At 42.0% G+C, this 25,345-nt stretch overlaps 1 protein-coding gene across 1 annotated transcript in view; it reads right to left on the bottom strand.

Moving 5' to 3' along the window:
- The window catches only part of MDN1 (midasin AAA ATPase 1), a 462,551-nt gene that overhangs the window by 316,515 nt on the left and 120,691 nt on the right, over nucleotides 1-25,345 (bottom strand). Inside the window, exons 14-16 of the mRNA XM_077487249.1 lie at nucleotides 14,741-14,889; nucleotides 8,731-8,791; nucleotides 7,094-7,302 (exon numbers count right to left, since the gene is read on the bottom strand). Coding sequence (XP_077343375.1) covers nucleotides 7,094-7,302; nucleotides 8,731-8,791; nucleotides 14,741-14,889 — 419 coding nt within the window. The remainder of the gene's footprint in view (nucleotides 1-7,093; nucleotides 7,303-8,730; nucleotides 8,792-14,740; nucleotides 14,890-25,345) is intronic.

Here is a 25,345-nt window from a genome sequence, read left to right as displayed (position 1 = left end):
TAAGGCCTCAGTGGCGAGGATGGATCTGATTGTGGAGGTTTCTTTAAATCCAGCATGGATCCCTCCTGGAGCTCCTTAGAGCACATCTTCACTCGTGACCCACACCTTTAGACACTGGCGAAAAAACTTCTGGAAGGAGGAGGGGTTATATAGGGGAGTCAACTTCCTGTATTGGTTATACCAGTGTCAACACCTGAAGGTAGGCCTATAAACCACCAAGTAATTACTTGAGACTCTGTGTCCTACGATGTACGATAAAGAAATGTCCACACTCATGTGCCCCCCCCCCCGGGGGCCGCACTGCTAGGACACAGCATGACCCTGATCTCTAAAGAGCCACAGCTCTTTAACCATGTGATCGGCTGTTTCCAATCATTGGCAGTCATATGTAAATACAGAGATGCCGGTAATCGTAACTCCTTGTCTCACACCGAGAGCGTGAGGAGAGGAGAGCCGATCAGCAGTATCTTCTCACAGAGGAAATCTAAGCACGTAATCAGTGCCTTGATTACAATAATGCACCCACCAGTGCCAGAAATCAGTACCCATTAGTGATGGCAGTCACTGCTGGCTATCACTGCCACCTATCTGCCCACCAGTGCCACCCATAAGTGTGGCATATTTGTGCCTCATCAGTAGAGAAAAATTACTTGACAAAATTTACTGACAAACTAAAAAAATGTTTTTTGGGAAAAGATTGAAAAAAAAAAACACCCAGACGCGATTAAATACCACCAAAAGAAAGCTCTATTTGTGTGAAGAAAATGATAAAAAAAATGTCACATGGTTACAGTGTAGCATGACCGCTCAATTGTCATTCAAAGTGTGCCAGCGCTGAAAGCTGAAACATGGCATGGGCAAGAAGGGGGGGTGCAAGTGTCCTGTATTGAAGTAAAGACTAAATCTTTTCTGACATGCGTTGCTTACAAGTAAAAATCAAGTATTTTCTGCTAGAAAATCACTTGGAACAACCAAACACTTTATATATATATATATATATATACACACACACACACACACACATACATATACATACACACACACACAGTACAGACCAAAAGTTTGGACACACCTTCTCATTCAAAGAGTTTTCTTTATTTTCACGACTATGAAAATTGTAGATTCACACTGAAGGCATCAAAACTGAGTTAACACATGTGGAATTATATACTGAACAAAAAAGTGTGAAACAACTGAAAATATGTCTTATATTCTAGGGTCTTCAAAGTAGCCACCTTTTGCTTTGATTACTGCTCTGCACACTCTTGGCATTCTGTTGATGAGCTTCAAGAGGTAGTCACCTGAAATGGCTTTCCCACAGTCTTGAAGGAGTTCCCAGAGATGCTTAGCACTTGTTGGCCCTTTTGCCTTCACTCTGCGGTCCAGCTCACCGCAAACCATCTCTATTGAGTTCAGGTCTGGTGACTGTGGAGGCCATGTCATCTGGCGCAGCACCCCATCACTCTACTACTTGGTCAAATAGCCCTTACACAGCCTGGAGGTGTGTTTGAGGTCATTGTCCTGTTGAAAAATAAATGATGGTCCAACTAAACACAAACCGGATGGAATAGCATGCCGCTGCAAGATGCTGTGGTAGCCATGCTGGTTCAGTATGCCTACAATTTTGAATAAATCCCCAACAGTCTCACCAGCAAAGTACCCCCACACCATCACACCTCCTCCTCCATGCTTCACGGTGGGAACCAGGCATGTAGAGTCCATCCGTTCACCTCTTCTGCTATGCACAAAGACACAGTGGTTGGAACCAAAGATCTCAAATTTGGACTCATCAGACCAAACCACAGATTTCCACTGGTCTAATGTCCATTCCTTGTGTTTTTTAGCCCAAACAAGTCTCTTCTGCTTGTTGCCTGTCCTCAGCAGTGGTTTCCTAGCAGCTATTTTACCATGAAGGCCTGATTCACACAGTCTCCTCTTAACAGTTGTTCTAGAGATGTGTCTGCTGCTAGAACTCTGTGTGGCATTGACCTGTTCTCTAATCTGAGCTGCTGTCAACCTGCGATTTCTGAGGCTGGTGACTTGGATGAACTTATCGTCCGCAGCAGAGGTGACTCTTGGTCTTCCTTTCCGGTGGCGGTCCTCATGTGAGCCAGTTTCTTTGTAGTGCTTGATGGTTTTAGGCACTGCATTTGGGGACACTTTCATAGTTTTCCCAAGTGTTCGGACTGACTGACCTTCATTTCTTAAAGTAATGATGGCCACTCGTTTTTCTTTACTTAGAATTTGTATTATGGCAAGAAAAAAGCAGCTAACAGTCTATTCAGTAGGACTATCAGCTGTGTACTGTATCCACCTCCTGCACAACACAACTGATGGTCCCAACCCCATTTATAAGGCTTGAAATCCCACTTATTAAACCTGACAGGGCACATCTGTGAATTGAAAACCATTTCATGTGACTACCTCTTGAAGCTCATCAACAGAATGCCAAGAGTGTGCGGAGCAGTAATCAAAGCAAAAGGTGGCTACTTTGAAGACCCTAGAACAGTGATGGCGAACCTTGGCACCCCAGATGTTTTGGAACTACATTTCCCATGATGCTCATGCACTCTGCAGTGTAGTGGAGCATCATGGGAAATGTAGTTCCAAAAACATCTGGGGTGCCAAGGTTAGCCATCACTGCCCTAGAATATAAGACATATTTTCAGTTGTTTCACACTTTTTTGTTCAGTATATAATTCCACATGTGTTAACTCAGTTTTGATGCCTTCAGTGTGAATCTACAATTTTCATAGTCATGAAAATAAAGAAAACCCTTAATGAGAAGGTGTGTCCAAACTTTTGGTCTGTACTGTAATATATATATTATTTTTTTTAAACCAGAGACCCTAGAAAACAGAATGTAGGTTGTTGCAATATTTTATGTCATATGGTATTTGTGCAGCAGTCTTTCAAATGCAATTTTTTGGGAAAAGAAACTTTCATAAATAAATTAAAAAAAAGTAAAGTTCGCCCCTTTTTTTCATCCAAAAGTTTTGATTACCGTATTTATCGGCGTATAACACGCACCCCAAGTTTAGGAGGGAAATTTAAGGAAAAAAAAAAAAAACTTACATTTAAATGCCCATCAATGCAGCCTCATCAGTGTCCATCTGAAGCCTTGTCCTGCAGCCTGTCCATCATTGCAGCCTTGTCCTGTATATCTCAGCGGCTTTCGGCCGCTCTCGGCCATTCTAGGCGTTTTTCGAGAATGGCAGAAGTCGGCCGAAAGCCGCCGAGAAGAGCCGAAGTCGGCCGAAAGCCGCCGAGAAGAGCCGAAGTCGGCCGAAAGCCGCCGAGAAGAGCCGAAGTCGGCCGAAAGCCGCCGAGAAGAGCCGAAGTCGGCCGAAAGCCGCCGAGAAGAGCCGAAGTCGGCCGAAAGCCGCCGAGAAGAGCCGAAGTCGGCCGAAAGCCGCCGAGAAGAGCCGAAGTCGGCCGAAAGCCGCCGAGAAGAGCCGAAGTCGGCCGAAAGCCGCCGAGAAGAGCCGAAGTCGGCCGAAAGCCGCCGAGAAGAGCCGAAGTCGGCCGAAAGCCGCCGAGAAGAGCCGAAGTCGGCCGAAAGCCGCCGAGAAGAGCCGAAGTCGGCCGAAAGCCGCCGAGAAGAGCCGAAGTCGGCCGAAAGCCGCCGAGAAGAGCCGAAGTCGGGCAAAAGCCGCCGAGAAGAGCCGAAGTCGGGCAAAAGCCGCCGAGAAGAGCCGAAGGCAGCCGAAAGCCGCCGAGAAGAGCCGAAGGCGGCCGAAAGCCGCCGAGAAGAGCCGAAGGCGGCCGAAAGCCGCCGAGAAGAGCCGAAGGTGGCCAAAAGCCGCGTGAAGAGCCGAAGGCGGCCAAAAACAGCGAGAAGAGCTGAAGGCGGCCAAAAACAGTGAGAAGAGCCGAAGGCGGCCAAAAACAGCGAGAAGAGCCGAAGGCGGCCAAAAACAGCGAGAAGAGCCGAAGGCGGCCAAAAACAGCGAGAAGAGCCGAAGGCGGGCAAAAGGTTTCAAAGGTTGGAAATGAAGGATAATAGCCTAAAGGATGAAGGATTGATCCCAAGCAGGACAGGCCTTGCAACTGTTTTATTCTCGCGAGAAGTCCATGTAAAACAGACTGTGGATCCTCCAAAAGATGATGCAGAAAGTCACTGCTGGCACCTCTAAGGTTCACACAATGAAAAAAAAAAAACTCTAGGATAGCTTGAATGCTAGCCAACGATAACTAATGTTCTGTCATCCTAGAATAGAACCTCTTACAGACCTTTTGATAGATGGCTCTGGTGACAGGCTTAGGACAGTTCAGATTCTTAAAAGGGGAATGCGCGCGCACCCCTGTTTCTTTGGTGGCGGCGTGTCACGGAGACACCGCTCGCCACCGAAGGGAGTGAACAGCCATTGGTTATGGCTGTTTACCACGTGATCGGCCGTGATGAAGTTATGACAGAAACAAAGAAAAAGGCATTTTTTTCACAAAATGTACGTTTTATTTTATTTATAGCACAAAAAATAAAAAACCCACTAGTGATTAAATACCACTAAAAGAAAGCTCCATTTGTGTGGAAAAAAGGACGCAAGTTTCATATGGGTACAGTTTTGGATGACTGAGTAATTGTCAAACTGTGAGAGCGCTGAAAGCTGAAAATTGGTCTGGTCACGAAGGGGGTGTAAGTGCACTGTATTGAGGTGGTTAATTACTCTAACCGAAAAAAAATGAGATAAAAAAAAAAAAAAAAATCCTCAGAAACCAAGCTGTCCTTGTAACACCTTGCCCTTCAGTTTAGCTATTCAACCACAGAAACTCACATCAGCCATCGTTCTTAAAATAAAATCGGCCAATTCCACACAAGGCCTTTGGAAAGATGTGCCTTGATCTCCAAAGAGCACGTTTAAATCTAGCCAGAAATTTTACCAAGTTGCCCAGGGTCTCCCTGGAGCATTCCAAACTTTCAGCAGATATAACTGGATGGGTCTTTTTTGTAGACGAGCCCAAGAAGCTGCTAGAATGTAGGCAGTCATTAATTAGGCCCACTACTGCCATGACTATCCTTCTAGAAACCAGCTGGTTTGTTTGCAGCTGTGCAACCTGTAGTCTATTATAGTATTATTTTCCCCTAGAACATTTCTGATCTCTGGAATGAATGATGCAATAATCTGACAAGCTGAGATGGAATTATGCTTCAAGTTTCCACACTGATCAACCATCCTAAACCCTGGAGCCATCATTGCCAAGTGAGCAGAAAATCCATGTTTAACTTCTCCTGGAAGGGTGCAATTAGAAGGTGGTTTTCAAGATAAGGGACAATTGTGATTGTCCTTAATCTTAAGGGCGCTAGAGCCTCCTCCAAGATTTGAGAAAAACCTTGGAGCTGAGGAAAGCTCAAAGGGAAGTGCCCTGCATTGGTAATGATGGATCCTTCCTCCTATCTTGACTTTTATCCTCAGATTACTGAAAATTTGGATATACAGAAACATGAAAGTAAGCATTCTTCAGCGCAGCCATGAAACAACTGAATTCGGAGGATAGAGTTGTCTGAGAAGATTGACTCCACCCAAAATCTCTTGTATTTTATGGATCTGTTGAGAGCCTTTAGATTTAAAGTTAGCTTCTAGGGGGAACAGGCACTAACCCTCTGATCGCTTAACTTCCCACCTGGAGACATAAGGCATTTGCCTTCTCTGGATTGTTGGGGAACTCTGCCAACATCAAGTGGAAGCTTGAGGGTGGCAGAGAATGACACTCCAGCCTGAAAGCTCTCTTCATCAGGTTTATACTGAAAGCCGAGGTCCACCCTAAAGTGGACCTTCCGCTCATTGGAATCCCCCTCCCCCCCTTCCGGCGCCACAATTGGCACCTTTCAGGGGGGAGGGGGGTGCAGGTACCTGTACAGTACAGGTATCTGCACCCACTTCCGGCGTAGATTCTGCAGAAGGTACGCCCCTTTCTGAAAGTCCCCTGCTGCCTGCTGGAAAACACACGGATCCCAGAGACAGCGGGGACCATCCTTATTGCGCAGCGCGACTCGCGCATGCGCAGTAGGGAACCGGGAAAGGCTCCACTTACTGATTCCCATACCCAAGATGGCGGCGGCAGCACCCGAGAGACGATCGAGAGATCGGCTTCGGGTGCCGACACTGCGGGCGCACTGGGCGGGTAAGTGTCATTATTTTAAGTCAGCAGCTGCAGTATTTGTAGCTGCTGGCTTTTTAAAAAAAAAAAAAAAAAAAAAAAAAAAAAAAAAACGGTGGAACTCACGGTGGACTCCCACTTGAAGCCATTGCAAATGATTTCCATTGCTAGAAGTATCCGGCTAACCTTCCTCCTACTACAGAAACCAAGTATCTGGGGCTTGGCGAGCTGCTGAGGAGGGTTGAACATGATCACCCCCTTCCTTGCCTTTATGGCCCGACGCTTTTTAGGACTGGCTTATTTTCTTTACTAGCTCTGAGATCTTTGGCCATGAAAACATCCTATTGCTTGCTATTTTTACTCGGGATACACTTTCTTCCAGTCAGTGATGTACTCCAATGCCTCCTGAAGATCAGGGCCAAACAGCTAATCACTGAGAAGGGAAGGTCACATAAACCAACTTGGAGGTTGAATCTACTTGAACAGGTCTTCAACCCAGAGTACCTAACCCAGCCAAATTTATAAAAGTCAAGGACATTGTTAACATGTCCTCAATAGCCAAATCAGCTTTCTTGGAAACTTTGGAGGATGTGGATCTTCAAAGGGAAACCTTTGTTTTAAACCATTAGAAAGGATGGGCTTCTCCAGTTCCAACCATTCCAGCTGCATAGCATTTCAAAATTGTATCCAGAAAAAAAAACGAAAAGAAAAAAAACCTCTGGAGCAAGTCATTCCATAGCTGTACCTTTTCCTCTTCTATTTCAAAGGTTTCATAAATGGCTTTGAACAGATCCACATCTTCAAGAGACTCCAAGAGTGAAAGGGCTTACAGGGGGGTGCCCAGGGGGCATGTCTTCAAAAGGTTGCCAGTGTTTACCTAAAAGGGTACAAGCCTATAGCCCAGGCTCTTTGAATAATTTGCCTGTGTATTTCACTGTACGATTAGGATAAAACTTTGCATGGCTTTATTGTAATTAGCAATTCTTCCACTTACCAGACTCTGCACCTTGAACCTTAGTCATGGCATTTTTCATAATATGCTGCATTAATTTCAATAAGTCTTGCCACCTTTTTTGTCTATAGCATGTCTGTATGTGTCCCAGAAAGGTTTTGTTCTGCTTTCTAGAGAACGTCTGAGTGAAAAGCTCTTCAAAATCTTCCCGCAGCGGAAGCCATATAAGTTTATGATCCACAGGTTTGTAACTAGAACCAGAAAAATGAAAAAGGAGGTAGTGTTAAATATATCAAAATAACTGGTTTCTACAAAACATCAAGAAGCAGTTATTCCAAAACACAAGATTAAAAAGAAAGGCTAGACAGTGAAAGGCAAAAGATTTACATGGTTTACCTCTTCTAAAGATAACTGGCTGTCTGTCATGCTGACCCTCTTACCTTTAAAGTGGAAGTCCGCCCCAACACTAAAATCGCTACATCTATAGACATACACGATCTAACACTAACCTATCTATCCCTGTAAAGAAGAAATCATACATACCTTTTTTTGCAGCCGCTCCAGTCAGGTCTCCAGCAGCGGAAGCTCTGCATAGGACACAGCCGACAACGGCGGTGCAATGAAAGTGATGTGACATCATCCATAGTGTTACTATGGGGCTTTCACTGTCAGCTGTGTCCTCTGCACCAACCTTCACAAGGAAGCCACAGCAGACAGCTCAGCGTGTGATCAGATCAGGTGGGATCGGCTTCAGAAAAGGTATGTAGACGGATCTCTTTTTTACAGGGCTAGATAGGTTAGGATTAGATCACGGCTGTCTATAGTTGTAGAGATTTTAGTGTTAGGCTGGACTTCGCCTTTAACTTTTTCCAAATGCATAAGCCTGGAAAACATGCAGTTAGCTAGATATCTTGATCCATATGTCTGTTGCGGATCAGATACAAAGAATTTACACAAGTATTTAATCACCACTGGGAATTATGGAAAAAATAAAACCCTTTTCTTCATTTGCATCATACAATTTTGCAAAGTAATTTTTCTTATTCACTTAAGGGCACACACTGATGAGTGCCCTGATTTTCAGTGTAAATGCCCCCTGTACCCGTAAAACCAGTTATCACCAGCATGCCTTTCCTCAGACTGACAGTGCGGAGGAACGGAAATAACGATGACTAGCATTTGTTTACATATGATCAGAGGTGATTGGACAGAGCTAATTAACAAGGTAAAGAGCTTACAGCATCGGCTCTTTGCCCTGATCCATGCTGCATTGTGTCCGAAGGACAGTTTACCACCGATCAGCACATACGCACAATGCGAAGGATGTCATATGACATCCAAATTGCTAAAGGCCAAAAAAGAAGGTGTTAATAGTACTTTAGTTAACAGATCTTATGTATACTTTAGACCTTATGTATCAATTTTAGAATACTCAATTGTTGTTTCTATAGTACTCTTACTACCGGCTTTAAGACTATATGGACAATATGACCTTTACACACGGAAATAACCCCTGACATCCCTGGTCCTGTTTCGGTCTAAACAAGTAATAGCATGAATATGAACATCTTATGCAATTCCTATTTAACTAAAATGTCACTAGCAATATTTATATACCAACGAACTACTGTTTATATCTTATGCACTGTTATAGATGAGGCACTGTACAATTTCCTTACCCTCCTAAGAGATCTGCTGTATCACTCTGCTGGTTCAGATTCACAATACGTAGGCGCTGACCTGTATATGAACAGAGGCAACAGAACATATCAGAAAAGATGAATCTGTCCCCAAACTACAAAAACAAGAAAAAAATAAAAAAATATTTTTGTTATCATATATCCCAGGACACAGAGTATCCTCATCTCCATCACCTAAGGGATGTCCCAATGCACTGAATATGAGCGGAGGACAGAATGGCAGCAAGACAACAGGTCCCAAACAACTAAATCAGAATAGGTTAGAACCTCATTGTAGCAGCCTGCAAAACACACCAACCCAAGTTAGCATCCACAGCAATTCTAACATTAACTTGGTAAAACTTTTTACAAGTATGAACCAAAGACCAGGTAGCAGCTTTCCAGACCCAGGCCTGATGGCAAACAGCCTAGGAGGACACTCCTGGGGTAATGTGCTGTTCCGAAAAAAGGTGGAACTTTTCTTAAACCTTAACCGCTTCAGCCCTGGAAGATTGTACCCCCTTCCTAACCAGAGCACTTTTTGTGATTCAGCACTGCGCCGCTTTAACTGACAATTGCACGGTCAGGCGACGTGGCTCCCAATCAAAATTGACGTCTTTTTTCCCCACAAATACAGCTTTCTTTTGGTGGTATTTGATCCCCTCTGCGGTTTTTATTTTTTGCACTATAAACAAACAAAAAAAAAAAAACAGTTTTGAAGAAAATGCATTTTTTACATTTTGCTATAATAAATAATATCCCCCAAAAATATAAATAAAAAAAAATTCTGAGTATAGGCCGATACATATTCTTCTACATATCTATGGTAAAAAAAAAAAAAAAAAAAAAAAAATTAGCAGTAAGAGTTTATTGGTTTTCGCAAAAGTTATAGCGTTTACAAAATGGGGTATAGTTTTATGGCATTTTTATTATTTTTTTTGTTGTCTTACTAGTAAGGATCAGTGATTTTTATCGTGACTGCAACATTATGGCAGACACAGACATTTCTGACAGATTTTCGAGACCATTGTCACTTATACAGCAATCAGTGCTATGCAAATGCACCGATTCCTGTGTAAATTGACACTGGCAGTAAAGTGGTTAACCACTGGGGGACAGTGTAGGGGTCGTGTCCTGGGGAGTGTTTCTAACTGGGGGGAAGGGGGGGCAGAACGGGGAGATGCTTGTTTAAGTTATCCCTGTTCTTCCTTTCTGTGAGTCGATTGCGGGTATCCCTGCGGCAATTGAGTGCTGGAGACCCGCGACCAGACTCACGGAGGTCCTAGCCAGCGTGCCCACGATGGCACAGCGGCAAATTTAAAGGGACGTACAGGTACGCCCATTTGCCTAGGCGTACCATTCTGCCGACGTACACTGGAGTGTGCCGGTCAGGAACCGGTTAAAGCGGATGTAAACCCTCACATATACACAGTTTAGTTAACAGCCTCAGATTATACACCAGTGGCCATTACTAGTTTAAAAAAAAAAAAAAAAAAAAAGCAATTCCTCTTTCCCATAGTTTGTAGATACTAACTTTTTACGCTAATTGCATTTTTTTTTTAAAAACATTTTTGGGGCTATTAGAGCAAAAAACTTTTAAAAATTGTCGCTTTTGTGTATAGCACAAAACATAAAAACCAGCTGAGGTGATCAAATAGCACCAAAAGAAAACTATTTGTGGGGAAAAATAGGAAGCAAATTTTGTTTGGGTAGAGCATTGCATGACCGTGCAATTGCCAGTTAAAGCGACGCAGGACGGCCAAGGCCTGTAAAACCACCTTGTTACGGTTGAGCACCGTGAGAGGTCCCTTACAATATATGTAAGGGCAACATATTCCCAGCACATAGTTACTGTTTCCCCAATCTTCTGGGCAGTCCTCAAAAAACTATAAACACCTCACCAGAAAATTAGACCCTCAAATAAATGATTCATACAGTGCCTTGAAAAAGCATTCAAACTCCTTGAAGTTTTCCACATTTTGTCATTTTACAAACATAAATGTAAATGTATTTTATTGGGATTTTATGTGATAGACCAAACACAAAGTGGCACATAACTGAAGTGAAAGGAAAATGATAAAGGGTTTACAACAGTTTTTACAAATGAATGAGAAAAGTGTGGTGTGCATTTGTATTCAGACCCCTTTACTGTGATATTCCTAACTAAAATCTAGTGGAACTAATTACCTTCAGAAGTCACCTAATTAGTAAATAGAGTCCACTTCTGTGTAATTTAAGCCCTCAGAGGTTTTCTAGTGAACCTTAGCAAACAAGCGGCATTATGAGACCCCTTTCACACCAAGGGCGTTTTGCAGGCGCTATAGCGTTAGAAATAGTGCCTGCAATCCGCCCCAAAAAAAGCTGCACCATTGTCTGTAGTGTGAAAGCCCCGATGGCGGTGCGCTGGCAGGACATCAGGAAAAGTCCTGCCAGCAGCTTCTTTGGAGCGGTGCGTTTACCGCTCCTCCACCGCTGCTCCCCATTGAAATCAATGGGGCAGCGCTGTAATACCGCCGGCAAAACGCCACTATTGCGGCATATTGCCAGCGGTTTTAAACCTCTCTCGGCTGCTAGCTAGCTAGCTCCCCGCTTGCGACCGAAATGCGCCGCAAATCCGGTGGTAAAACGGCGTTTTACCGCTGACGCTATGGGTGTGAAAGGGGTCTTAAGACCAGGGAACACACCAGACAGGCCAGGGATAAAGTTATGGAGAAGTTTAAATCAGGGATAGGTTATAACTGTTTGCAGATTGTGAGAAGCCACGTGGGGGACACAGTAAACATGTGGAAGATGGTGCTCAGGTCAGATGAGACCAAAATTTTACTTTTTGACCTAAAAGCAAAGCTCTATGTGTGGTGGAAAACAAACACTGCACATCACCCTGAACACACCGTCCACACTGTGAAACATTGTGGTGGTAGCATGTATGGGGGAAGCTTTTTAGCAGGGACAGGGAAGCTGGTCAGAGGTGATGGGAAGATGGATGAAGCATACAGGGCAAACTTAGAAGAAAACCAGATATAGTCTGCAAAAGACTTCAGCTGGAATGCAAAACTTTGCGTCAGTCTCGACAATGACCCTAAACAAAGCCAGAGCTACAATGGCATGTTTTAGATCAAAGCATATTCATGCGTTAGAATGGTACAAGTCAAAGTGCAGACCTAAATCCAATTGAGAATCTGTAGCAAGACAAACAAATTGCTGTTCAGGCGCTCTCCATCCAATTTGACAGAGTTTGAGCTATTTTGCGAAGATGAATATTCAAAAGTTTCACTGAATACAAATGAACGCTACACTTTTCATATATTGGTGTAAAAAAAAAAAAAAAAAAAACATTGAAAATCATTTAACATTTCCCTTCCACTTGATAATTATGTGCCACTTTGGGTTGGTCAATTACATAAAACACCAACAAAATAAATTTACATTTTTGGTTGTAATATGACAAAATGTGGAAAATTTCAAGGGGTATGAATACTTTTTCAAGGCACTATTATCAAGCATGTGCAGCTATACAAATGGCCACCAGGTGTCATTCTCTCACCCCTAACATCCAAAGTCCTTTACTTCTCATTTCCTCCCAAAAGTGATTAAAAAGAAAGAAAAAAGAAAAAACAATCAGAGCATAATATTGCAAAAATAAAGTAGAAGTAACAATTATGTGCACATAAAAGCGAGATCTTTAAAAACCAACTGTGAACCAAATCTTCTCCAACCACCGTGCTGCACCCACATGCAATGGAATCTCACCAGAAAAGCTGACACCAAACAATGAGCCCCTTAAATTACCAGTTCTTCGGGCAGAAACTGTTTCCAGATTTCCACCCACAGAACTGGTTAAGGGGCCACATGATAACGTGCATAGCATGAAATGTGTCAGAGGGGCCTATTTGCTGACGTCACGCCGGAGATTTCATGTATTTGGAATGGTCGTCACCAATGTGAGTGCACTTACTCCATGTCCTATATTTGAATACTTTTACAAATTTTAACGTCAATAAAAACTATACCATATATAAAAAAAAAAAAAAAAAAACTGAGCTCCTGGTTGGCGAGCATCTTTATTTAGCCTTGTGTTCTCTCCATTCAACTTATGGCATTTACTGAAGAGAATACTACCAATTGATGCTCACTCAATTCCTCAATCTGTGAGTGCATTGCTTGGGAGAAGGCTCATGTGTGGAGATTTCATTATGCGCCTGGTAATACCTAATGGATGTCATACTGTGCCCTAATATTTTCCATTTCTGGTGAGCTGATGGTACTACATGTGTGTGAAGTCATTTTACCATGAAGCGCAATCACAAGTCACTGAGGAATTTTCTTTGGCGCACTGTATATCAATTGACCTTTGAAGAAATTATTTTAAAAAAAAAATTGTATGTGTAAAATGTATTGTTTACATTGGTTTATTGCACTTTAATAAGCTATATTATTTACAGTATATATTCTTTGCATTTGCACTTTATGGATTAGTTTCATGTTTCAATGTCAATTAAGCAGTTTAATTCACTTAGAGCCCTTTCACACCGAGGGCGTTTTGCAGGCGCTATAGCGTTAGAAATAGCGCCTGCAATCCGCCATCAAACTGCTGCACCATTCATTCCCGTGTGGGCTTTCACACCGGAGCACTGAGCTGGCAGGACGTCAGGAAATGTCCAGCCAGCAGCTTCTTTGAGCGGTGTGTTTACCCCTCCTCCACCGCTGCTCCCCATTAAAATCTGTTATTGCAGCATATTGTGGGCGGTTTTAACCCTTTCTCGGCCGCTAGCGGTGTGTAAAAGTGGCCCGCTATCGGCCGAAATGCGCCGAAAATCCAGCGGTAAATCGCCGCTAAAAATAATATACCCCCGACGCTGTAGGCTCGGCGGTGTGAAAGAGGTCTAAGTGAGTGTGGCACTTATAGATGTGACATGGCTGTGTGAACTTAACAGTTTATGGTTGTGTAATCATTGTTTTGTACAATCATTAATATTGATTCACGCTGTGCCACTTTAGAATTCATACCTTTCTGGTTCATATTGTATAGCGCTAATTTCTGGCTATTACATGTTACACTATGATATCGCAAAGTTAGTTGCTTCTGATATTTTTTGTTAATTTTTCACTTGTGCATGGTATACTATTTCGTTTTGATAGTTTTAGGTGTTGACTTGCCCTCCAAGTTCTCTAAATCTCAATCCAAACCAAACATCTGTGGGATGTGCTGGAAAAACAGGTCCAAACCATTGAAGCCCCACCTGGCAGCTTACAGGATGTAAATTATCAGTTACTGATGGGCTTGGTGCTAGTTAAAGTGGTAGTAAAGTCAATATGTTAAAAACCACTGATGGGCAGGGTTTTTATAACAGAAAAGACCCTAAAAGGTCTCATGTCAAATGTTTCCCCTTTCTGTCACTGATAAGTGTGATCTGATGCACAGCACAGACTACATTTATGGACAGCTCTGTGTGTCACGGCAATGTGATTCCCGTGCGTATGTGAGGGAATGACATAACAACCCAGCCATTCAAACTGCTGGAAATACAGTACCCAGAAAGGGTGAAGGTCGAAGCATCAGGCAAGCTGTGGTAATCACAGCACTGGAGAGCTTTGTTTGCAGGCAAGTCTGTCAGAGAGTACTAATATGCAATACATTATGATCCTGCAAGGGGCACTTTTTTTTTTTTTTTTACTTTTCCCAGACTTGCCTACCGCTTTGCCAGCAAACCTTCAGAGGTGTAGTTGAGCCCATGCCTCAAAGGGTTATGGTGGGTGGTTAGGTTATGGCTGATCAGTGTAGTTTTTTTTTTTTTATAAAAAAAAACACACACACACACATTTCCATATTCTTTATCGAGTTGATATTACATCCTCCGCCCCCAATATTTATTTTATGCCCAAAACCTCATGTAATTTCTTTTCAGCAGTTAAACACAGAACTACAATATTTTTATTTTTCCGGTTTCCTTCTCATTCAGCGTGATCCAATTCACCCTTGTCTTTGAGGCTTACACTACACTTCAATTACCTGCAACATGAGCAAGATATTGGACTGTGGACGTTTTGCCAGTGCCAGTTTCTCCCACCAACAGAACAGGCTCTCCTTTATTGACACACACTGCAATCTGCTCAATCAATATAGAGGATGGTCGAGTGGCAGCAAATGTAATCTTCTCCCTGTATATAAAACATATGTAAACATAGTAAAGCAAAAACATTGAATCCTAAAGGCAATATTAAAAAAAAAAAAAAAAAAAAAAAAAAAAAAGAAAAAAGGATCTGGAATGCTTTAAACAAAGTAATCTTTAACACGTTAACGCCCAAGGGTAAAACGCATCTTAATGCCCAAGCACAATTTTGCAAGTTTGACATGTGTTCATAAAAATGTACATATTCGAAAATACTTTGTGCACCCAGGTGGATTATAGCTTTTATCCCCATCATAATTGGGCTTTTATTTGGTAGTAAATAGTTATGGCTGTCCGATTTCGTTTCATCATCTAAGGAAAACTGTCCAAAAAAAAAAAAAGAGATAGATAGATATATATATATAAAAAAAACTTAACTGTATATATTTCTAGTTGCTACATGATCGTACCAACAACCAACCAAAAATAAATTCTCCTGATGATTACAGAGATACCACATATGTGTATGTTAGTTTTTGTTTGTATCCGTAGTACAGCCCAGAACCCGTAATGCGCATTTTCCTTTATCCTACCTAAAACGCACTGACACTAATAAAAAAAAAAATAAAAAATACTAATCTTGACCCAAACACTAACCCTGGGGCTGACCTAGATCAAACCTTGATCTAAGTATTTTTAAATTAATTGTATTATTTTTTCTACACACTTTATCTCTGCAAGGACAGAAAAAGATACAACGCATCTATCTCAGCCAGAAGACATGAGGTGGGCTTTAAAGTGACTGATCACCGATAGTCATTCAGAGGCTATCACAGTGATCAGGTGACCCAGAATCAGACGTCCCGGGTCCTGATAGCTAGAACGGGCCGAGGGTCGCTCAGCGAGACTCCGGTCTCTGTGCTGGGAGTGTTCCAGCACAAAGAAAAAAAAAAAGGGTTGACAAATGCAATTAGAAATCATGCCCAACCCATACAAGGACCCTGGGTAGAACAAAAAGTTAACCAGAATGCCAAAAAATAGCCAGAGACTGAAAAAAATGTTTACAGCCAAAGAATATAGCACCTTTTGTTTAGGCTGATCAAGATTAGGACAAAAATATAGCAACACAATGTCCTGATTCCGCTAGAAGAAACCACCTTAAAAGCGATTGTGAAGTCTCATTTTATTTATTTATTTTTTTAAACAAACATATTATACTTGCTTCCTCTGTGCAATTGGTTTTTCACAGAGCAGCCTGGATCCTCCTCTTCTCAGGTCCCTTTTTGCTGCTCCTGGCCCCTCCCTCCTATAGAGTGCCCCTACAGCGAGCAGCTCCCTATGGGGATACTGGAGCCAAGTCACAGATCTGTGTGTGCATTCAGACATGGAGCTCCGACCCGGCCCCTCCTCTCCCCTTATTGGCCAATTGAAAGCTCAGGGAGCTAATGGCATAGAATACATTAAGATAAAAAAACCTTCTGCCTTTACCACTCCTGAGGGGGAAATCGGACCGAGGCCTCAACACGCATTATGGTGAAATACCAGGAAAGTTTAAAGGCAGGAAACACAGCCAACTCAGATCCTGAGAGCCGAGGTAGGGGCAATAAAAAAAATTTAAAAAAAACACGACAACCTTGCACGTCAGTAGCAACAATGGAACCTCAATGAAGTTCAAAAGGAGAAGACTGCAAAACCGACCAGACCAAGTTAAGGTCCCACAGAGACCAGGTCCCGCACAGGTTGAATAATATGGGCAACACCCTGAACACAATAGGTCTCTGAAATAAATGGTCAAGGCCAACACCTAATGACAGTACTTAAAGCCAGATACAGCTCCACACAACAGACTGGGAAAAAGCCAAAATAACCCTCACAACATACTGTCAAGGAGAAAATTATAAATCTCACACCAAGTGAACAATGGTATACCTTGATAGTAAACTTCTAGCTTTAAATTTTTTATTTATATTTTAATTCAGGCTTTTACCTTGTAGCGTACAGGATTTCATTTGTGCCCAGTCTTGCCACAAAGAGTTAATCCAGCTCTGAGCAATCCGTTTATTTTTTTTCAGTAATTAAAAAAATGACAGAAATAGGAGTCAGTTCTTCCCCCTTGCTGTGACCGGCGATTTCCTCATCTCATGCACTAGCCTGAGACAAACATTCTGTGTACTTCACATCCCCCTCCCCTTTCTTGTCCAGCTCTTCCAGGATTGGCTGCTCCACGCCGCAGTACGATTCATTTGGTGCCTTTCCTGGGTTTTGAATGGATATTTCTCATCATGTGGTGTGATCCACAGATCAGTGTGAGCGGCGGAAATGTACAGTGCAGTCATCTCACAGGACGGCCAGCAGAACATACACAGGTTATTTGATTTAGGGGAGATGTATTCTAGTCAGGAGACACTCCAGCGAGTAGATTGTTATGGTGCAGTGTGTGTCTGAGGTCACCTGATCACAGTTGCAGCATTCATTCTGATCACAAGAATGTTATGTGTGGGGGAGGGGTGGATGTCTCACTTTTCATAGATTACTCCCCAGTAAGGCTGAATGGGCTCAAAGCTTACAGCCTACCCATGTCACCTGACTGCTCCCACCAAGTCTATATTTTCTTGTACAAAAAAAAAAAAAAAAAAAAAAAAAACACGGAATATGAATATGACCCAAATGACAGCTGTCCAATCATGACCCAAACATCATCCTGTCATAAAAAGAAAAAGGAGGGGGGCCAAGAGGGGCTGGGGAATCACCAACTTTTAGGGTATCAAATCAGAAAATTAACAATAAAATAGATAAAAGGATGTAATTTTATTCATATTATACAAAAATAATAACATAACTTTGTTGTTACATTAATTAAAAGCAATTTTGCCCATTACATCGTGGAAAAGCACTTCAGGATTACCCAACTTTGTCCATGCAGGGAAAGAAAAAAGCTGCGATTTTTCAACATGTTTCGCTCGATTTGAGCTTCTTCAGGAAATTTGAGCAGCCAATAAACACTAAAATGATAAAGGTATGCAATGAATGTTTGGGTAAATTACTACAATAGAATAAACGTATCAAAAGTACAGATTAAGGCATTAAATTGGTCTATAGAAAAAATAAGATAAAATAATATCAGTGTTTAGTAAATACATATTTAGGTTCAGTTGCGGTTATAAATTGGGTATAGTACAAAGTACATAATAATGAGATCTCACCAAAATCGCCAGGGCTCCCCGTATCGATAATAAATTCATGTGATATCATTGGAAAATCAATTAGGTTTGGGTATAAGCCTATAATGGCTCATGACCAAGAGAGCGAGCATATCACCATTTGGGTCTGCAGAGAAGAATAATAAATAGTAAATAATTAAATAGAAAGTATCTGGCCAGAAATTAAATGAAAAAGCCAGGTAAATTCAACTGAAGTTTATAGGTAGAATAAAATAATATAAATGGGAAAATGAAATAGGCAGCAGAATCAGTAATAGTTACCTGAGAAAGTTAATTGAATCAATACAAATCCCACAAAGTCATGGTAGTATTAAATTGTGTGTCAGGGTGATCCAAGAATTAAAAGTTATTAGGGATTCATATAGTGGCTGAAAAAGAGAAAAAAATAAAATAAAAACGCAACAAAAAAGGAATGAGTGAGGTATGCCATGCAGGGATCCCCAAAGGGTCTGACTTAGGCAATTATAGAAAAAGGAAAAAAAACAAATTTTTAAGGATAAAAGTAAATAGATAGAGGTTTGTTGTATATAGAGTAGCCTACCTTTGCGGTAAGGGAAGTTCCAAGAAGTATTTAGGATGTCCGGTCTCATCAATTGCCAAGAGGCAACTGATTGAGAAGGGAAGTTATAAGCCTCTCCAGCTCGGCGGCGTCTGACGTCACCGCCGAGCTGCGGGCGGAGAAAAGGGAAGGGCTGCCCATCTTGCCTCGGAGCAGAGTTTGTTAGTGCGCATGCGCGAGCTGCGTCGCGTATGACGCAGGTTGCGTGAGAACGCCGTAGCGGCCATTTTGGAAAGTCCTGACAGTAGTCTATAACTGACAGGCTTGTCTGACAGCGAGTAGACATATTGCGCATGACGCAAGTCGCGTAAGAGCACCGGCGCGGCCATTTTAGAAACCCTAACATTAGTCTATGTCTAACAGGCTTGTCTGGCAGTGAGTAAACGCATTATACATGACAGCAATCGTGCCATGCAAGGGGATCCCCGCAACTAGGACTTGAGCATCAGCGTATATAGATCAAATTTGATGATATTATATATATTTTGACTGGCATAGGGGAAATTGGCCTGTGGGTCACAGACAGCTACATTTAAGCTAGGAAATTAATAAAAGCTTATAATTCAAAAGCTCAGCGAACATAATGAAATTACACAAAATTGAACAAAAATGGGGCCATAATAAAAAACTCAAAAACCGAGTCATCCATGGGAGCCATATACCAAAAAATTAGGGGGCACACGGGTAAAAGATCTGATTGATTAGCAGAGCCGGCAGAACACTGGTGTCCCCAGGGCGCCCGTACAGATCCAATTTAATTTAAAGCCGACATGTTTACCCTGTATAAAATATAAAAGATAAAAGGTTAGAAATGATGTTCAAAATTTAAGTATTTAGTTCCAATATTTAGTGTGGTCACTGGAGTGCTGGCGAGTTAGGGGAGATTTACAACATACAGGAAAAAAAAAAAAAACCCCAGTAGATTTAACCCAGATGTGTGATATAGTGGAAAGTTGTAAGTCTCAGAGAAAAGGTTTGAAACTGAAAGCCTCATTCAGGCCAGGAGTATCAGTGGCCTTGAGGTCAAAGATCCAGCGAGCCTCGAGCTGCAATAAAATTTGATTATAATTGCCCCCTCTGTCTCCTGGCGCAACGTGTTCTAACGCAAAAAAGTGCATTTTGCTGTCAGCGAAGTTATGGAATAATCCCATGTGGCGAATAATCGAAATTTCCATCTTCTTTCCTCGCACCAGGGAGACATGGTCCCTGATGCGGTGAAAGAATGGCCGCTTAGTTTTTCCCACATAGTAGGCGCCACATTCACAGGTCATGATATATACAATTCCCACGGATAAGCAGGTAACTAAAAACTTCGGTTTGTAAAGTCGCTTGTTTAGCAATAAGATTGAATCCGACGCAAGGATATGTCTACAGAAATTGCATTTATGACATGGTCTGGACCCACGTTGTGATTTGAAAGTTGTAGGAGTTGGAGGGACATAGTGGCTCTTAACCAAGGTGTCTTTAATCGATCGAGATTTCTTGAAGGTTATCTCTGGGTAATTTTTTTAAAATTTTGAGATTTTGGGGTCATCTGTCAAAAGATACCAATATTTGCCCAAAATGTTTCGTATCTGAGAGTGTTGGGCACAGTAACGAGTAATTAATCTAACCCCTTCATTTGATTTGGGGGGTTTTTGGCCGTGCAAAAGAGAAAATCTGGTCTGTTTTTTGGCCCTTAGGTAGGATCTTTTTAAGCATTTGTTACTATAGCCGCGATGTCGTAGGCGTATTTGTAACTTCTTGGCCTCACATTCGAAATCCGCTTCACTGCTGCAATTTCTCTTAAGAAGGAGATATTGGCCATATGGAATGCTGGCCACTAGTGGTTCGGGATGCAAACTGGAGGCATGCAAAACAGTGTTAGCTGCCAATGGTTTTCTAAAGAGGGTAGATCCGATCTCACCCTTGGGGTTTACATAAATTTGAATGTCTAGAAAAGTTAAGCTAGACCGACTCTTTTCCATCGTAAATTTTAGATTGTATGTATTGATCTTAAGCAATTTCATAAATGTGGACAGCTCTGCCTCAGTCCCAGTCCAGATGAGGAAGATGTCGTCTATATATCTCCTCCAGACCGGGATGAGGCAGAGATATCCAGCTAGATCTTCACGGTGAAAAATGTGACACTCCCACCCCCCCAGGTAGAGGTTAGCATAAGAGGGGGCACATTTAGTCCCCATAGCTACACCTTGTACCTGGAGGTAGTGGGAGCGCCCAAAAATGAAGATATTGTTGTTTAAGATGAAAGAGTAATTTCAAAATGAATTGATTGTAATTGGTTTGTGCTTCGCCAGCCTCGGAAAGGAAGCCCTCTACAACTCCCAACCCCAAATCATGGGGTATGGAGTTGTAGGGGGCCTCCACATCGAGGGTGACGAGCCAAGAGTTTTCAGGAATACACATTCCATCCAACACTCTTAGTAGTTCCCTAGTATCTTGCAGGTAAGAGGTGAGGCCTTCTACAAAGGGACAAAGAAAGTCATCTATGAGGGCACTGGCTGGTTCAGTGAGACAGCCGTTGCCAGATACTATGGGGCGACCAGGAGGGTCTAATGCATGTTTGTGAATTTTAGGTAGGGCATATAGGGTAGGCGTTTTAGGATCAGCTACATTAAGATACTGCCAGGTTTTTTTACTTATAAGTCCCTGGTGATAGGTTGATCCAATAAGTTTCCTATACTGGGTAGTGGTGGAATTCACATGGCTTTCTGGAATTTTTCTGTACCATTCTTTATTTTGTAATATCCTATTGACCATCAGTTCATATTGGGCCGTGTCCATTACAACCAAATTACCCCCTTTATCCGAAGGCTTAATGATAATACGAGTTTCATTTTGTAATGCAGCTAAGGCTGCCTTTTGTTGGGCAGATAAGTTGGATTTATTTGAACTCAGCCAGTCTGTTTGACAAATTTCATTAGTTACTTGCTGGGTAAAGGCCCATATGTTAGGATTGCCTTGTAAGGCTGGAAATTTGGTTGATTTTGGCCTATACTCTTTGGGAATAGAACCAAATTTCCAGCCTTACAAGGCAATCCTAACATATGGGCCATTACCCTGCAAGTAACTAATGAAATTTGTCAAACAGACTGGCTGAGTTCAAATAAATCCAACTTATCTGCCCAACAAAAGGCAGCCTTAGCTGCATTACAAAATGAAACTCGTATTATCATTAAGCATTCGGATAAAGGGGGTAATTTGGTTGTAATGGACACGGCCCAATATGAACTGATGGTCAATAGGATATTACAAAATAAAGAATGGTACAAAAAAATTCCGGAAAGCCATGTGAATTCCACCACTACCCAGTATAGGAAACTTATTGGATCAACCTATCACCAGGGACTTATAAGTAAAAAAACCTGGCAGTATCTTAATGTAGCTGATCCTAAAACGCCTACCCTATATGCCCTACCTAAAATTCACAAACATGCATTAGACCCTCCTGGTCGCCCCATAGTATCTGGCAACGGCTGTCTCACTGAACCAGCCAGTGCCCTCATAGATGACTTTCTTTGTCCCTTTGTAGAAGGCCTCACCTCTTACCTGCAAGATACTAGGGATCTACTAAGAGTGTTGGATGGAATGTGTATTCCTGAAAACTCTTGGCTCGTCACCCTCGATGTGGAGGCCCTCTACAACTCCATACCCCATGATTTGGGGTTGGGAGTTGTAGAGGGCTTCCTTTCCGAGGCTGGCGAAGCACAAACCAATTACAATCAATTCATTTTGAAATTACTCTCTTTCATCTTAAACAACAATATCTCAATTTTTGGGCGCTCCCACTACCTCCAGGTACAAGGTGTAGCTATGGGGACTAAATGTGCCCCCTCTTATGCTAACCTCTACCTGGGGGGGTGGGAGCGTCACATTTTTCACCGTGAAGATCTAGCTGGATATCTCTGCCTCATCCCGGTCTGGAGGAGATATATAGAGGACATCTTCCTCATCTGGACTGGGACTGAGGCAGAGCTGTCCACATTTATGGAATTGCTTAAGATCAATACATACAATCTAAAATTTACGATGGAAAAGAGTCGGTCTAGCTCAACTTTTCTAGACATTCAAATTTATGTAAACCCCAAGGGTGAGATCGGATCTACCCTCTTTAGAAAACCATTGGCAGCTAACACTGTTTTGCATGCCTCCAGTTTGCATCCCGAACCACTAGTGGCCAGCATTCCATATGGCCAATATCTCCTTCTTAAGAGAAATTGCAGCAGTGAAGCGGATTTCGAATGTGAGGCCAAGAAGTTACAAATACGCCTACGACATCGCGGCTATAGTAACAAATGCTTAAAAAGATCCTACCTAAGGGCCAAAAAAACAGACCAGATTTTCTCTTTTGCACGGCCAAAAACCCCCCAAATCAAATGAAGGGGTTAGATTACTCGTTACTGTGCCCAACACTCTCAGATACTAAACATTTTCGGGCAAATATTGGTATCTTTTGACAGATGACCCCAAAATCTCAAAATTTTTAAAAAATTACCCAGAGATAACCTTCAAGAAATCTCGATCGATTAAAGACACCTTGGTTAAGAGCCACCATGTCCCTCCAACTCCTACAACTTTCAAATCACAACGTGGGTCCAGACCATGTCATAAATGCAATTTCTGTAGACATATCCTTGCGTCGGATTCAATCTTATTGCCAAACAAGCGACTTTACAAACCAAAGTTTTTAGTTACCTGCTTATCCGTGGGGATTGTATATATCATGACCTGTGAATGTGGCGCCTACTATGTGGGAAGAACTAAGCGGCCATTCTTTCACCGCATTAGGGACCATGTCTCCCTGGTGCGAGGAAAGAAGATGGAAACTGATTAGTCGCCACATGGGATTATTCCATAACTTCGCTGACAGCAAAATGCACTTTTTTGCGTTAGAACACGTTGCGCCAGGAGACAGAGGGGGCAATTATAATCAAATTTTATTGCAGAGCGAGGCTCGCTGGATCTTTGACCTCAAGGCCACTGATACTCCTGGCCTGAAGGAGGCTTTCAGTTTCAAACCTTTTCTCTGAGACTTACAACTTTCAATATATATCACACATCTGGGTTAAATCTACTGGGGTTTTTTTTTTTTCCTGTATGTTGTTGTAAATCTCCCCTAACTCGCCAGCACTCCAGTGACCACACTAAATATTGGAACTAAATACTTAAATTTTGAACATCATTTCTAACCTTTTATCTTTTATATTTTATACAGAGTAAACATGTCGCCTTTAAATTAAATTGGATCTGTACGGGCGCCCTGGGGACACCAGTGTTCTGCCGGCTCTGCTAATCAATCAGATCTTTTACCCGTGTGCCCCCTAATTTTTGGGTATATGGCTCCCATGGATGACTCGGTTTTTGAGTTTTTTATTATGGCCCCATTTTTGTTCAATTTTGTGTAATTTCATTATGTTCGCTGAGCTTTTGAATTATAAGCTTTTATTAATTTCCTAGCTTAAATGTAGCTGTCTGTGACCCACAGGCCAATTTCCCCTATGCCACTCAAAATATATATAATATCATCAAATTTGATCTATATACGCTGATGCTCAAGTCCTAGTTGCGGGGATCCCCTTGCATGGCACGATTGCTGTCATATATAATGCGTTTACTCACTGCCAGACAAGCCTGTTAGACATAGACTAATGTTAGGATTTCTAAAATGGCCGCGCCGGTGCTCTTACGCGACTTGCGTCATGCGCAATATGTCTACTCGCTGTCAGATAAGCCTGTCAGTTATAGACTACTGTCAGGACTTTCCAAAATGGCCGCTACGGCGTTCTCACGCAACCTGCGTCATGCGCAACGCGGCGACACGGCTCGCGCATGCGCACTAACAAACTCTGCTCCGAGGCAAGATGGGCAGCCCTTCCCTTTTCTCCGCCCGCAGCTCGGCGGTGACGTCAGACGCCGCCGAGCTGGAGAGGCTTATAACTTCCCTTCTCAATCAGTTGCCTCTTGGCAATTGATGAGACCGGACAGCCTAAATACTTCTTGGAACTTCCCTTACCGCAAAGGTAGGCTACTCTATATACAACAAACCTCTATCTATTTACTTTTATCCTTAAAAATTTGTTTTTTTTTCCTTTTTCTATAATTGCCTAAGTCAGACCCTTTGGGGATCCCTGCATGGCATACCTCACTCATTCCTTTTGTTGCGTTTTTTTTTTTTTTTCTCTTTTTCAGCCACTATATGAATCCCTAATAACTTAATTCTTGGATCACCCTGACACACAATTTAATACTACCATGACTGTGGGATTTGTATTGATTCAATTAACTTTCTCAGGTAACTATTACTGATTCTGCTGCCTATTTCATTTTCCCATTTATATTATTTTATTCTACCTATAAACTTCAGTTGAATTTACCTGGCTTTTTCATTTAATTTCTGGCCAGATACTTTCTATTTAATTATTTACTATTTATTATTCTTCTCTGCAGACCCAAATGGTGATATGCTCGCTCTGTCTTGGTCATGAGCCATTATAGGCTTATACCCAAACCTAATTGATTTTCCAATGATATCACATGAATTTATTATCGATACGGGGAGCCCTGGCGATTTTGGTGAGATCTCATTATTATGTACTTTGTACTATACCCAATTTATAACCGCAACTGAACCTAAATATGTATTTACTAAACACTGATATTATTTTATCTTATTTTTTCTATAGACCAATTTAATGCCTTAATCTGTACTTTTGATACGTTTATTC

Source organism: Lithobates pipiens, unplaced genomic scaffold (assembly GCF_037356315.1).
Source record: "Lithobates pipiens isolate NorthernLeopardFrog02 unplaced genomic scaffold, aLitPip1_a1.2 Scaffold_18, whole genome shotgun sequence".
In the NCBI taxonomy this organism is placed as follows: domain Eukaryota; kingdom Metazoa; phylum Chordata; class Amphibia; order Anura; family Ranidae; genus Lithobates; species Lithobates pipiens.
The sequence above is the reverse complement of the archived record's forward strand: the minus strand, read 5'-3'. Positions and strand labels throughout refer to the sequence as shown.